Below are 14,047 nucleotides of genomic sequence, written 5' to 3'. Positions count from 1 at the left end.
TATCTACCCAATAGATTTTATAAATTTGTTTTAAGTGCACTGTGTTATTCATGAATTTGCATATTCATGTTCACATGTGCATGTGTGCATATGGAGGCCTGAGGTTGACACTGGAAGATTGAGAGTTTTACTGGATCACTCTTTGCCTTTTAAATTTTGTTTATTTATCTAATTACCCCCTGTGTGTGTGTGTGTGTGTGTGTGTGTGTAAGAGAGAGAGCATGAGAGCATGCGCACAGGTGTATGTACAAGTGCACCACGGCATGTGTGTGGAGCCTGGAACAACTTGCAGGAGCTGGTTCTCTCCTTCCACACTGTGGGACAGAGAGATGAAGCTCAGGTTGTCAGGTGTGATGGCAAATTACCCGCTGAGCCATCTTTCTGTCCCTCTGTACCTTCATCACAGTCTCTCATCTGAACCCAGAGCTCCCCAGGAGAGCTAGTCTAGCAGGCCCACTTGCTCCTGGGCTCCCATTTCCACCTTCCAAGTAGCAGAACTACAGCCAGGGTGCGTTCCCATGCCAACCCGGCATCTATGTGGATTCTAACTCTGGTCCATATTCATGCAAACATTTCACACACACACACACACACACACACACACACACACATACACACAAATAATAAAGTAAAAATTAAACACTTAAATTATATATGTCACATAAGTAATTATGAGACATAAATACTACAATAAATTTTAACATTAGCAGTTAAGTATCTACTATCAGTTCTGGCTTTCCAGGAATGAGATTTTATTAATGCACTGAGAATTAAGTTAAGCAATTTGTTGTTGTGCATTACCTACATATAAATGGCATCTGCCGAGCTCTGATGAGCACAGGGAGCCGTGACAACACTCCTTCCTCAGAGCTTCATCTGCCCTACCTCCCAGCCCACCTGTCTGCAGCACCTCTCAGGCGCCAGCTCTGTAGACTCCCAGGACACTGACCAAACATGTGTGGTGAGAGGGAACTAAGCAAACATTCTCCATTGGTTCCATTCTTGACTCGACCATCTTCAGCTTGGGGTGAACCCCTTCCCGTCCTTGGATGGAACCTAACATGGAGCAAGAGGCAGACGAGACTGCCAAGTGAGTCTCCAATTCTGACTTTTCTCTTTCACTGAGATTCTACAGTTGGCAGTCGCCACCTCTACTCTCAGGGGAGGCTGAAGCCATGAGACGTTCCTCCACCACTCTGATTTACTGCAGTCTTAATGCTCCCCCACAGTTAAGCAGACGCGGAAGGCTGGTTTCCTCCTGGCCATCATTTGGAGATAAGTTAGAGGGAAGCTGGGGTACCTAGCTATGCTGTCACGCAGGAACTTTGGGACTGTGTGTGTGTGTGTGTACTCACACTATCTCTGGTTTAAGCACAACATTCTAGGACACCGCAGGACATGACTCACCTTACGGGAGTCAACGGCTGCATTCATAATGTCCAGCCAGCCCTTATATGTTGCCTGAAAGAGAGGTAGAAAAACCCAGACAACAGCTGTAGACACTTTTTTTTTTTCAGAAACAAACTCAAACCATGCAAAAGCTTGCCAAGCCTTGTGGGCAGGTGTACGTGAGCTGACACACTCCATCCTGCCCCCCAGAGAGAGGTCTCCACACAAAAGGACATAGGAGGGGCTCTGAGGATGGATGCCACAGGTGCTCTAGATTTCTACTCTATAGGGTATTTGGGGAGAGGCAGATAAGGTTCTTCCTGAAAGCACATGATTTGTGCTAACTGCCTGACACCTGGCTGCTGTGACTTGAAAAGAGAACCAGTGACAATGTCATGGCCTGTACCGAAGGCTCTCCACTCTTCTCTCTCAGGTGCTGTGAATCACCTGGCATCAGCAAGGCATCATGGAAGACAAGGCAAGCTGACCAAGACCCCGGAAGGGTACTACTACGTGGATGGCTGATCTTCAGTGCTGACTGGACTGGCTCTGCAATCACCCAGAAGACACACGTCAGGGCCTGTGGTGAAGGGGACTCTGAGGAGATTCACCTCAGAGTACACTCATCCTGAGTGTGGGGGCACCATTCCACAGGCTGGCGAACAAAAAGCAAACGGTGACCTGAATGCCAGCACCTGCCTCCTTCTGTCCACTTCCTGACTACAGAGTCCACGTGACAGGCCGCCTCTCATGCTCCCCACCGTGGTGCTCTAGTCCCTCGAGCCCTGCCTTACATTGCTTCTGTCAGGCGCTTTGGTTGGAATGAGAAATGTCCCCTATAGGCTCCCGTTTTTGAACTCTTGGTCCCAGCTGGTGATGCAGTCAGGGAAGAGGACAGAACTTGTAGCGGGTGGGACGTTGCTGGAGGAAGAGTGCGCAGGTGGGCATGGGCTTTGCAGACTTACAGCCTCTAGATCTATACAGTGTATAGACGAGATGTGATTGGCCAGCTTCCTGATCCTCCCACAATGCTTTTCTCCTCTGGGATGGGCTGAATTTTCCCCTTACCTATAAGCTAAAATAAAACCTTTCTTCCCAAACTTGCTTTCTGTTGGGGACTTTACCACAGCCACAGAAAAGTGACTACTATGTCAGGTGTTTTGTCGAGGATATAGAAAAGTAACTGAGTTGGAGACTCTAGGTGAAAACCAATTTGCAAAGATGCTGCCCCACCCCCACCCCGACCCCACCCTGCGGACAGGACTGGAATCCAGTCTCAGTGGAGTTACTATACGGTTAATGGCTGATGCTTTCAAGTTTTCTCTTCCTTGATGAAGACAGACCCATAGCACTTACCACTTGCAGCAGGGCGAGGTAGGCATTGCCCACGTTGTCAAAGTTGACATTAGGGACCACCCAGGAATAATTACGTTCTTCACATTGCTTTTGGTTTGAAATTTCATTGTGATTGATGTATTTATTTATGTCTGTCCCATTGATGCATCTTCCAAACCTCCCAGAAAAAAAATTTACTCCCAGGATACAAAATATGAGCCAGAAAATGAGGCAGACCAGCAAGACGTTGAGAATGGCAGGTATGGCACTGATGAGGGCATTGACAACCACCTTGGGGAGGCGAGACAAAAGAGAAGGTTACAGACAGAGGGCGCCCAACAAGCTCTCCACCCTCTCGGGAGGAACTCCACATGCACGACTGAGACCCTACAGTTCTTTTGTCTTTATTTTGAATATCCCTCTCCCAGCCCATAATGAGCTCTGTTTTCTGCTCATGTGGCCACCAAGAAGGACCTTGGAAGGGCCCTGTGAGGAGAACACTAGTCGCTTGGGCACGCCTTCCCCTGGAATGCTGAGGAGCAGACAGAGCGCCCCTGGCTTTGTCGCGGCAGACCGTCACACGGTCATCTCCACTTCCCATAGTCCAGGCCCTGGCCTGGGTGGGCAGGACCCCAATAAAACCTCGACTGGGGCCCGAGGGCCATTGTCCCCGTCCTGTCCTGTCACCTGGGTCCTACCCAGTCCCTTGGGCATGTACCTTCATTCCTTCAAACTTAGAGAGCGCCCGCAGAGGCCTCAGTGCTCGAAGCGTCCGGAAGGAATTCAAGCTTGATAAGTTCATGAGGCTGACTACAGACACCTATGGGAAGAAACGCTGCTCAGTGAAGGCGACGGCGTGTCTAGATTGTAAACTGGCACTACTTGTAATTTTATCCAGTAGCGCAAAACTTTCCCTACAATGGCTGTCCCAATTAAATTGTTAGCAGTGATTAGAGATTTTAATTTCCAACACTCTTCCCAACACAGCTCTCATTTCACTGTAAAAATGGTTGTCAGTGATTAGGCAGACTCTCGGTTTCAAATGTATTTGGCACTGACTCATGAGAGTTGGTAATTACTCATATTGGCCACCGGGTTTCTCCCGCCTCTCCTGAGTTCTTGGCTCACCCTCTCCGCTTTGGCCCTCATTTCCCTGTGATCTGTATGATATGTTTTATATGTTATAAATACATATTAATGCCTGTCATGTGCACAGCACTAAGTCCTGGGGTCTAATTTGTCTTTAATTATAATTTAACATTGCTAAGTAGAAGAAAGAAGTTGTACATTTTAATGGAGTTGGACTTACACATATTTGTATTTAAAGTTTGTATTTTTCTAACCCCCTCTTTTAATAAAGATCTTTATATGGCCTCTTAAAATTTTCCCATTTATTTATTTATTCTGTCAGGGCAGTGTGTGGACCTAGGGAGGTCAGAGAACAACTTACAGATGTAATCTTGATTGAATTGTATGTCATCTTGGTGGTTTTATAAGAATTGGCCGCCATAGGCTCATATGCTACTGTTTGATAGGCCCAGAAGGGTTAGAAGGTGTGGCCTTGTTGGAGGAAGTGTGTCACTCGGGTGGGCTATGAGGCTTCAAAAGCCCATGCCAGACCCAGTCTTGCTCTCTCTCCCTTAAGATCAGGATGTAGCTCTCAGCTACATCTCCAGTACCATGCCTGCCCGGTATGGTGTCAACCGCCATGTTCCCCACCATGATAATAAAGGACTCAGCCTCTGAAACTGTAAGCAAGCCCCAGTTACATGGGCTTTCTTACGGACTGTGCGTGACCCGGAACAGTGGCATCACTGCAAAGCCCCGCCCCTCTTTAGGTAGGTGTCAATCAACCTTACACTTCCTATATACTCTATTTCCTAAGATCACCTGTGCTGGGGGGGGGGGGGAGGAGGAGGAGGAGGAGGAGGAGGAGGGTCTCAGGTCTCCTTCTTCTACCCTCTAGGGAGTATCCATAGCTCCATCCCATAGACCTAGACAGCACTGTAGCTGTCGGCTCTAGTTTCCACGGCTACCGGGCACAAAGCCCAAGATGGCATCTTGTTATGTCTGGGGGTAAAAGAAACTTCCAAGACCTACACTTTCTGCCAGCTGTACCAAGTACTTCCTTTCTTCTACTTGGCATAGTCACTCTTTGTGGGAGGGACTTTCATTTTCTCTGTATTCAGTGGAAGGGAATAGCTCAGCAAGGCTAAGCGGTGCATGGCTTGCGCAGGCGCATTCTTTCCACCAGACCAGGTTGATTGACACCTTCCTATGGAGGGGCGGGGCTGTGCAATGACGCAGCTGTTCCGGGTCATGCACAGTTGGTAAGAAAGCCCAATGACTCATTGGTCTCCAAGGTGGACTTAGAAATCGTTCTCTAGAATATCTGGGGTGCCCATCTGGGGTGAGTAAGACAAGAGCTGTTTCTCCCCCTGGAAGTTAAAGCAGCAGGGGTACAGAGAAGACACCAGAAGGCGGTCCGCCGTTGCTATCACTAACGGTTAGCACATCAGCCCCGGAGGTGCGAAGCCCAACATTGCTAGTGTGATCTGTGTCCTGAAGCAGGCTGTGAACCCGAGCTGCGGATCCTTTGTAGCTGTAATGGGACAGATGCCATGCCATGCCGCTGAACCCCCAAGAACTAGTGTGTACAACCTTCTTCCCCAACGTCCTGCACACCCGCATCAGGATCCGCCTAACGATCTGACCTCTAGACTGCTTTGAGAAGTCTTTAAAAGCAGAAATGAGAAGTTGGAGGTGGGGCAGGAGGCGGGTGGGAGATCTGGGGAGGTGGCTCGGTGTTTACAGTGCTTCCCAGAAAGTATGAGGTTTAGGGTCTCATGTAAAATTATTCCCAGCCCCAGAAGGCAGAAGCAAGGGATCCCAGAGCAAGCTGGCTAGGCAGAGTAGCAACATCAGTGAGCTCTGGGTTTGATTGAGAGGCCCTGCCTCGATGAATAAGATGGAAGAGCATGTGCATGGCTCCTGACGTCAATCTCTGGCTTCCACATGCAAGCACATATGTATGTATACAAATAACATGCATACACACATGGACACCACACACATACGAAAATGGAAAAGAAGAAAAAATAAGTTGGAAGGAAAGGGAGAAAAATAGAGGATGCCCAAAATTCCTCCAGGACATCACCAGACACAAGCATAGTTCAGAGATAGAGGTGGAGGTCGTCATAGAGACAGTTGGGGCAGCGTGTTGCTGAAAGGCAACTGTGAGAGGCAGGGCTCAGGAGGGCTGGACCACAGGCGAACGGATGACAGTTGGCAGTAGGCTCTGTAACTGCGCACAGGACTACCTCGAGGGGCGCTCTTATGAGGACCACAGGAGCGGCAGCCCTCTCTCTAATCCCTGCCCCACCAAACAGGGCACAGGGTCAGGCAACTCACAATCACAATGAAGAAATCGAGCCAGCACCAGACACTGGTGAAATACTTCCGGAACCCAAAGGCCACCCACTTGAGAATCATCTCCAGGATGAAAATGAACGTGAAGATGTTATCAGTACACCTTAGTAATCGCTCAACGTGGCGCCGCCGGCAGAGATTGACATCTTCAAAGATCTGAAAGAATGAAGCACAACACAGGCCAGGTTGAGTGTTTGCAGGGCCTCGTGGATGATGACTTTGACGCTTTATATCGTATATGAATAAAAGCTAGCAGCATCCTAATGATGAAGCTTTGGTATAAGAAGATTAAGACAGGCCTTTTCCAATAAAATAGTGGAGGTCTTGACTAAAGGAAGATGGAAACTTCTGTGTCCATACTCTGTTGCCCCAGTGATCTCTTAGTCTCTCCTCACTGGCCCCCAATGATGGTGGATGTGGCCAAGTTACCAAGTCTAGAATCACCCATGTGACACACATCTGGGCACATCTGTGAGAGAGCTTATAGGCTGGGTAAACTGAGGCGGGAAGACCTATGGTGCCTCCAGTGCATGGGCTCACATTGTGGCTTAGATCAGAAAAAGGTGAAAAGAGGCTAACACAGCTCTTCATCTCTTCTCTACCCTCTTGCTTCCTGATCAGCCTTGGGAACTTGTGCACACTCTATGGAAAGTGCCCTGTTCCCACAAGGCTGGCTAGAGTGCTGGTCCCCGCTCTCTGCCCTTCAGCCTCTCCTGCTCCAAGCCCATCACTCACAACCATAGTGCATAATCATTGTGTCCGTCTTCCTGGAGGCCAAGGCACTCGCTTGTCTACAGTACCGGTCTGGAGAGGACGGGCCAATCTGGACAGCAGTGCAGTCTCGCTTTCTCTTTTGAAAGCGTAACCACAAGCTGGCTAAGCAGATCCGAGACATGCAGCTGAGTTTCGAAGGCTCTGGTGTGATACCTGGGCCCATTTCTAACAAGAGGTTCTTGTTACCACTTTGCGTTTGTTTGGACTGACCTTCTCGGAGTCTAACAAGCTGCCGTCAGCTTGGGAACTTATCACGAAGTAGACTCTGATCCAGGGGTTTGGAACGGGCTCAAGACTCAGCTTTTAGACCAAGCTTTCCAGAGATGTTGATGATGTCGGTCCTTAGGCCGCAGCGGTGATGGATTGGGTTTTTCTTATTTTCATCTCTACGTAAGCATGTACACTATGAAGTGGGCTGGCTCTTTCCTCTGGCGCCCTCTACCGGGCACATTCTGAACTGCTCCGCCCAGCCTACACCTGCCTCTCTAAAAGCTGAGTGAGAGCAAGGGCCTCCTGCTGGTAGGTTTCTGCTGGTGTCTTCTTTCCCTGGCACCACAGGGCATGCGCCTATGGCCTTCTGACTGCACCACTGCCTTTCTGCTGCTTGGCACCATTTTTTCAAATAAAATAAGGGCAACGATGGTTTTCACGACACACAAGCATGGAGACACAATTACCAACGACTCACAACCAAAGTCCATCGGGGGTAGGGGCTGGGGGAGGGTGTCCCAGGATGAACCTGCATTTCTGTTTGAGGAATAATCTCTGTTGTTGTATGTAGAGCATCCATGTTTGCTACAAGCGGACTGTGAAGTGATCTGCCACTCCAAACCAAGGAAGAATTTGTTCATTTAGCATGACAGTGAAAGTTTAGTTTCATATTTGAGCCGTTCTAAGGACAGACACAAGAGAAATGGAGGGAGGGGGGCAGGAAACTGAGGAAGAGGGGGTGTCAAGAAAAGGGGAAGTACGGAAGTGACAAGGGAAGCTGGGGAGAGGACGGGAGAGGCTGCAAGGAGTGAAGAGGGGGCAGAACCCTGACCTGAAGGCAGACAGACTCGGTTCCTTGTTCGCTTCAGTGGGATGTGCACAGCACCTGGACCAGGCAGAATCACGAACAGAACAGTGTCTCCTCATCCCTTAAGGGGCCACACGTGATGGGAAACCTTAGAGCAGCTGGTTACAGGCTGACCTGTCCCCTAACATCTTGTCTTACAGAGCAACACCATGGTCTCCAGGGAAGGTGAGAGGAGGAACTGAGGAGGAACTATGTGGATACAGTGGAGATGTTCAAGGCTAGACCTCGGAAGGTACTTTCAAGGTCCGGCCTGAGCTAGCTCCTCGGCTAGGGAAAGCATCTTCAGATTGGGAGTCTGACTCTAGACATAGTGTAAACCCAGCTCAGCGAGGAGTCATCAGTGAAGACCCTCCCTTCGCTGCCTTCCCCCACAGTGACAGTCACGATGCAGTGTCCCCTGCCCCGCCCAGTCTCCTCCCCAAGAGCATCTTTTACCAGTGCTCCGCTGCTCAGCAGGATGACAAAGATTATAAAGCTCTCAAACCAGCTGTGCTTCACGATTTGGTAGCAGGTTTTCCGAAGGTTCCACCACACGACCCAGGGAGACTTCCTCTTGTGTGTTTTGTGGCATAGGAAGTGACAAGTGAGGCCTGAAAGGAATCGTTGGTTAGCGTTAGTGTCTGGATTGAATCACACTGGTCACCTCATGTCCTTTGCCTGTGGACCTCAGCTTCTCCCACAGAGATGGTCCCCTTCCAAAGCCTGGAACCTGGACTCCGCTATGGTGGCCATCAGGACGAGGTGAAGCCACAGCGTGCCAACTCTGAGCCTTGCTTGTTTCCACTTGCCTCCCTTCACCATCTGCTTAGAGGAGACATCTTCAGGTCTGTCCATTGGTTCTCACAGGACAGTGAGCCATGTGCCGCACAGCCAGCTTGCTCGGTTAAGCTCAAGATAGACCTGCTGTCCCCTCACTGATGCCACTCACATGAGCAAAGCCGTCGGCTGCAGCAGAGACAACCACCCCAGGTCAAATAATATGGAGGTCTGTTTACCACCATTTGCCTTCAATGACCTATGGTTACTAGTTACGCCAAAACTGGGGGTGGGGGGAGGGGGAGGTATGTAACATAATGCACAGTGCCCAGAAATGAAGTATTCCCAAGGTTTTGTGGACTCAAGCCACAGATGGAAGAACTTGATCAATTGTAAAGAGGTTTACAAGCTGCCTTTGCTCTCAGCACAGGCAACACCAGAGAGGACACTGCCCTTTGTACCTCATTTTCCTTCATTTCTGACAGTGGCTGTCCCAAGGACTCTACAGAGTGGCTGACATGTTGGCCCAGCAAGTTCCCCAGGATGGCTGTTCAGATACTTGCTCTGTTGGGTTATGTGAGTGGAACATGCCTAAACCAACAGTCTCTTTTTTTAAAAAAATCTGTCCACCAGAATCCAGTAATCTAATTAAGAGCAGTGGTAGAAGTGAAGTGAGGCACCCGCCCAAACCACAGGCCACAGAGAACACAAATCCCACCCAAAGGTTCCTTGAGCCATGTGCAAGCATACGACCACTTACCTTTGGGCAAGCATCTATCTGGTTGCTTCTTGTGGGGAACGGTCCTCTGTAAATTTCTAAAGATATCGTTCAGGTCAATCGTGCTGCATTCTGAGAGCACGCTTACAGCATCAGACTTCTGCATGTGAGAACAGAGGGAAGAGGGCATCAGCCGCCAAGGTGGTCAGGCCAGAACCCACAAGTGGAGGCTTCTGGATGTAAGGATGTTAATAACACACCTCGCTTGTTGGGGCTTTTACATTCTCTACCAGCCCCACTCCAGGAAGAATTATCCCATCTCCATCGCTAAGGAGCAGCCAGGTTTATGTGCGCACACTAGCTCAGCCTATCCCCCGTGTAAATCATAACCCTAATAGGCTGCCAATTAGAGGGGCAGCAATAAGAAAAATGCTCCACTGAGACTAATTTTCAGCTATCCCAACTGATAGAATAGTAGGTTTGGCCAGTGACTCTGTCTGACTTAACCGTGTAGAGACATTTCAGCAATGCCTACAGACTTTTAAAAAAATAAAATAGAGGTGTGTGTGCATGCCTGTGTGCATGTGTGCAAGTGTGTATATGTGCCTGTGTGTCCATGTGTCTGCATATGCATGCGGTGTGTGTGTGTGTGTGTGTGTGTGTGTGTGTGTGTGTGTGTGTGTGTGTGTGTGTGTGTGTTCAGGCCAGAACACATTCTTAGGTGCTATTCCTGAGGATCTGACCATCTCCAGTGTTTTTTGGGAACAGGGTCGCTCATTACTTGGTGGTCTCCAAGTGGGCCAGTCTAGTTAACTATGGAGCCCCAAGGAGCTTCCTACTTCTCCCTTCCCTCCACCACTGGAATTATAAGCATCCCTCACCATTCCTGGCTTTTTTCTTGTGGTCTCTGGAGATCAAACTCAGGTCTTTATGCACGCAAGGCAAGCAACCTACCCATTGGTCCTTCTCCCCCTAACTAGGGACATTTTAAATTATCACAGCTGCAGGACACTCCCGATATCTATGAATGGAGACCAGGGGTTACTAGTAGGCATGCTAAAATTCACAGGAAACCTCACCACGGTGATCATTTGTCTTACCCCAATTATCAATGTAGCAAAACTGAAAGACACTGACTTACACATTTGCTTGTGACTCAGCTCTGGCAATAATTTCTTCACTCAATCTGATATTGTTCCACAAGGCTATCCTGGGGACACTGTGTGGAGCAGTCACACGCTCCCCCTCAGGACACCCTGGGAATATTACCTTTCGAGCACTCTGAATGGTTAAGTTCGGTTCTTCTTCAGAAAACACCTCAGTTTCCACACATTGGTCATCTGGGCTGGGGGGCTGCTTGATCTCCAGAGGGAGATCACAGGGCTGACACACAGAAACCCAGAGTGGAGTTAATATTTCTCTGGCCAGTTCATTTGACATGAAGCAAGGTTGAAGTCTGCTCTGAAAAACTCAACATGGAAATATACTGAGAAAACTACGAATGAAACAGAAACAGGAATGCATTGTAAAGCAGTGTGGTTCCAGTATGAAACTCACACTATCCGATCAACTCAGAGATGAACTACCCCCTAGTGAGTAGTAAGAGAGAGAGAGAGAGAGAGAGAGAGAGAGAGAGAGAGAGAGAGGGAGATCATGTAGAGGCCTGATGTCTTTCTGAATTGTTTTACCACCTTATTTTTGAGATAGAGTCTCTCACTGAACCCAGAGCGCTCCAATCAGCTAGACAATCTGGGCTGCAAGTGGCCCCATCTTCCCAGTGCCCAAATGTCAGGCACTTTACCACCATACCTGGTTTTGTTTGATTTCTTTTGTTTTTGAGATAGGGTTTCTCAGTGTAACCTTAGCTGTTTCTGGACTTGATTTGTAGATCAGGCTGGCCTCAAACTCATAGAGATTCAACTGCCTCTGCCTCCCTAGTGCTGGGATTAAAGGCGTGCGCCACCACGCCTGGAATTTCTGTTTTCTTTGTTTGCTTGTTTACTCTCAGAGCTACCACCCAGAAGCAATATGAAGATTTATTGCATTTTAAAACATGCTCACTCAACTCAATAGCTAACTAATAAGTCACTTAAACAATACACCGGCGTGTATTGCCACAAGTTAGTAAAAAGTAACAGTACTACCTGACAGACAAAGAGTAAGAAAAATGAAAAATAATTTTTATCCTTTTTCTGCAGAGATTTTCCTAGCAAGTTAGAATGGTGTCATCTTGACAGAGTCAAGAGTTGCCTGGGATGTGGCCTCTGGGTATGCATGTGGGGTCACCCTGATTGTGTTCATTTAGATGAGACGATGGCCCACTGTGGGCGGCACCACTCCCTGCCTGGGACCCCGGGCTGTGTACGTGGAGACGGCAGCTGAGCAGGAGCTGCACGCATCCCTTTCTGTATCCTGACTGTGGGTGTGATGTGAGCTGCCGCTTCAAGCTCCTGCGGCCTTGTCCACCCCACACCTTGAACTGTGAGTTAAGATAAACCTTCTCCTTTTGAGAAACTGTAAAACCTAAACTTCTGACCCCAGAGGCTTCTCCCAGTTCTTGGAACTGCTAACCTCAAGAGTTCCACCCTAATTCCCAGAATAGTTACATACAAATTTACAGATATCAGATGTCCTCACAAGAAGTTCCCCTAGGCCAGATGTCCTAATATCCATATGGATTCCAGTGATAAGCAACCCCACCCGCTTTGTGGTTTTTGCCTTTAAAACTAGCCTGTAACAGCTACTCGGGGTCCTTCGCCTCCCAAGTGCTGAGGGACCCTGACACATCAACAATTGGGACCTTTGGTGTGTCAGTAATAAATTTTACCTATACCTATACCTCTCAGCTGGTGTGACTTGAGTGGTTTCTCGAGGCGACTCCCCCTTCCCGAATTGGACTCCCAGGGTCCAACATTTTGGGCCAGGGTCCAACACTTTAAGTTGTTTTTGTCAGTGCATTATATCACAGCAACAAAGGATGACACAAGAACACCACTTCATTAACATGGAAAGCTTGGTGTGGTGACCTTCGGGGACACCTAAAAACGGTGTGTGACAGCTAATCCCAGTTATGAACTTGACCACATCACATCAACTAAAGTCTAAGCTGCTGGCTACTCGGGGGGATTTTCTGACATCTCATAGCATGTTGCAAACATAGCACTCATCTGAAACCCACCCCGGGATTAGCCTGATGTGTCAGAGAGCGTATTCATCTTATAACTGTGTATCCCTGAACAATACTTAGAACGTGATGGTGACGAGTGCCCTGCGACGACTGTGTGTTTCAACCACGTCTAATCTGACATGCGCACCTTCCATACCTGAACCCCAGCGCTAAGGTGTGAGACGGGCGGGGCAGCGAGTTCACCACACCACTCGGTGTCATCCTCTTCCTCTGCAAGTGGGGCCATCGGAGCCCAGGCCTGCCCGGTGTCCAAGGTCGTTTGCGCATCAAACTCCTTCCAGGGTTGCACGTCCAGGAGAATCATGTCTTTGCTCTCACCAGCAAAGCTTCCCATGGTCCCTTTCTGCTTCTGGGGGTTGTGTCCCCCGCGTTTCTTGCAACAAAAATTCCGAAGAGCGTGAAGCAAGAGGGAAAAGGCCCGGTGGAACCGATCCAGGGCCAGCTGCACTTTGGTTTTCCTGGCGCCTCCTTCTTGGCTCCCATCCTTTTCCTCGTTGCTGAAGGAATTGAGCAGCAAGGCAATGAAGAGGTTAAGCACCTGAGGTGAGGGAACAGGGGACAGTTAGCAAAGAAAGAGGTGCTTCGAGCTCCTAGAACAACCTTTTCCCTCAAGGCTCAATTCCAGTCAAATGAGACTTCCTTTTCTCTTCCAAGGAAGCCACACAGTAGGTGACAAGATGAAGGCCAAGGAAAGAACAGAGACAAGACGCACAGAAAGGTCGAGTTAAAGAAGGAAAGCACAGGGCGGGGTGTCTCCGGGAATTACCCAGACTCAGAACGGTCAAGCGTTCTCTCTCATATGCAGGTCCACTTTTAAGGTTTTGTAGACACATGTGTATGTGGGTGTGAGTGTAGGTACCGGGCATGAAATAGAAAGGAAACTGCAGGGTGGAGAAAAATGGGGATTTTAAAAAAGAAAGTTGTAGGCCAACCTGGTCTACAAAACGAGTCCAGGACAGTCAAGGCTACACAGAGAAACCCTGTCCCGGAAAAAATAAATAAATAAATAAAGTTGTATGGTGGGATACGTGTTACATGGAAGCAGAAAGGGTCCCGGGGGATGGAAGGATACACCAGAAAGGGGGGAGGGCAAGAAGTGGAGAAGAGGCCAACAGGAGCAAATCGCGGGGGGCTTGGAAGGCAGCTCAGCAGTTAGAGTTCAAGTACCAAGGACCCACACAAATGCCAAGTGGGCATGGAAGCCCAGCTGAGACTCCAGCCGCAGAGGCAGGGCTGGGAAACCTCTGGAGCAAAGTGTCTAGCCAGAGCAGCCACCTCTGTGTGCTCTGGGCCTGACTAAGAGAACCTGCCTCAAAGAACAAGATGGAAGAGCGGCCACATGACCGTAGGGCCTCTACATACCTCCCCCCAACACGGACAC

The 14,047-nt window shown here is 49.0% G+C and overlaps 1 protein-coding gene across 1 annotated transcript in view; it reads right to left on the bottom strand.

Annotated features, from left to right (window-relative positions):
* The window catches only part of SCN11A (sodium voltage-gated channel alpha subunit 11), a 75,639-nt gene that overhangs the window by 13,865 nt on the left and 47,727 nt on the right, over positions 1-14,047 (bottom strand). The window contains exons 16-23 of the mRNA XM_084754902.1: positions 12,803-13,204; positions 10,749-10,862; positions 9,522-9,639; positions 8,441-8,595; positions 6,136-6,309; positions 3,443-3,544; positions 2,746-3,015; positions 1,408-1,461 (exon numbers count right to left, since the gene is read on the bottom strand). Coding sequence (XP_084611028.1) covers positions 1,408-1,461; positions 2,746-3,015; positions 3,443-3,544; positions 6,136-6,309; positions 8,441-8,595; positions 9,522-9,639; positions 10,749-10,862; positions 12,803-13,204 — 1,389 coding nt within the window. The remainder of the gene's footprint in view (positions 1-1,407; positions 1,462-2,745; positions 3,016-3,442; positions 3,545-6,135; positions 6,310-8,440; positions 8,596-9,521; positions 9,640-10,748; positions 10,863-12,802; positions 13,205-14,047) is intronic.

The sequence above is a fragment of the Acomys minous genome (genome assembly GCF_964271855.1).
Source record: "Acomys minous genome assembly, chromosome: 13".
Lineage (NCBI taxonomy): Eukaryota > Metazoa > Chordata > Mammalia > Rodentia > Muridae > Acomys > Acomys minous.
Note: the sequence above shows the minus strand (reverse complement) of the source record. Positions and strands in the feature narration are given on the sequence as shown.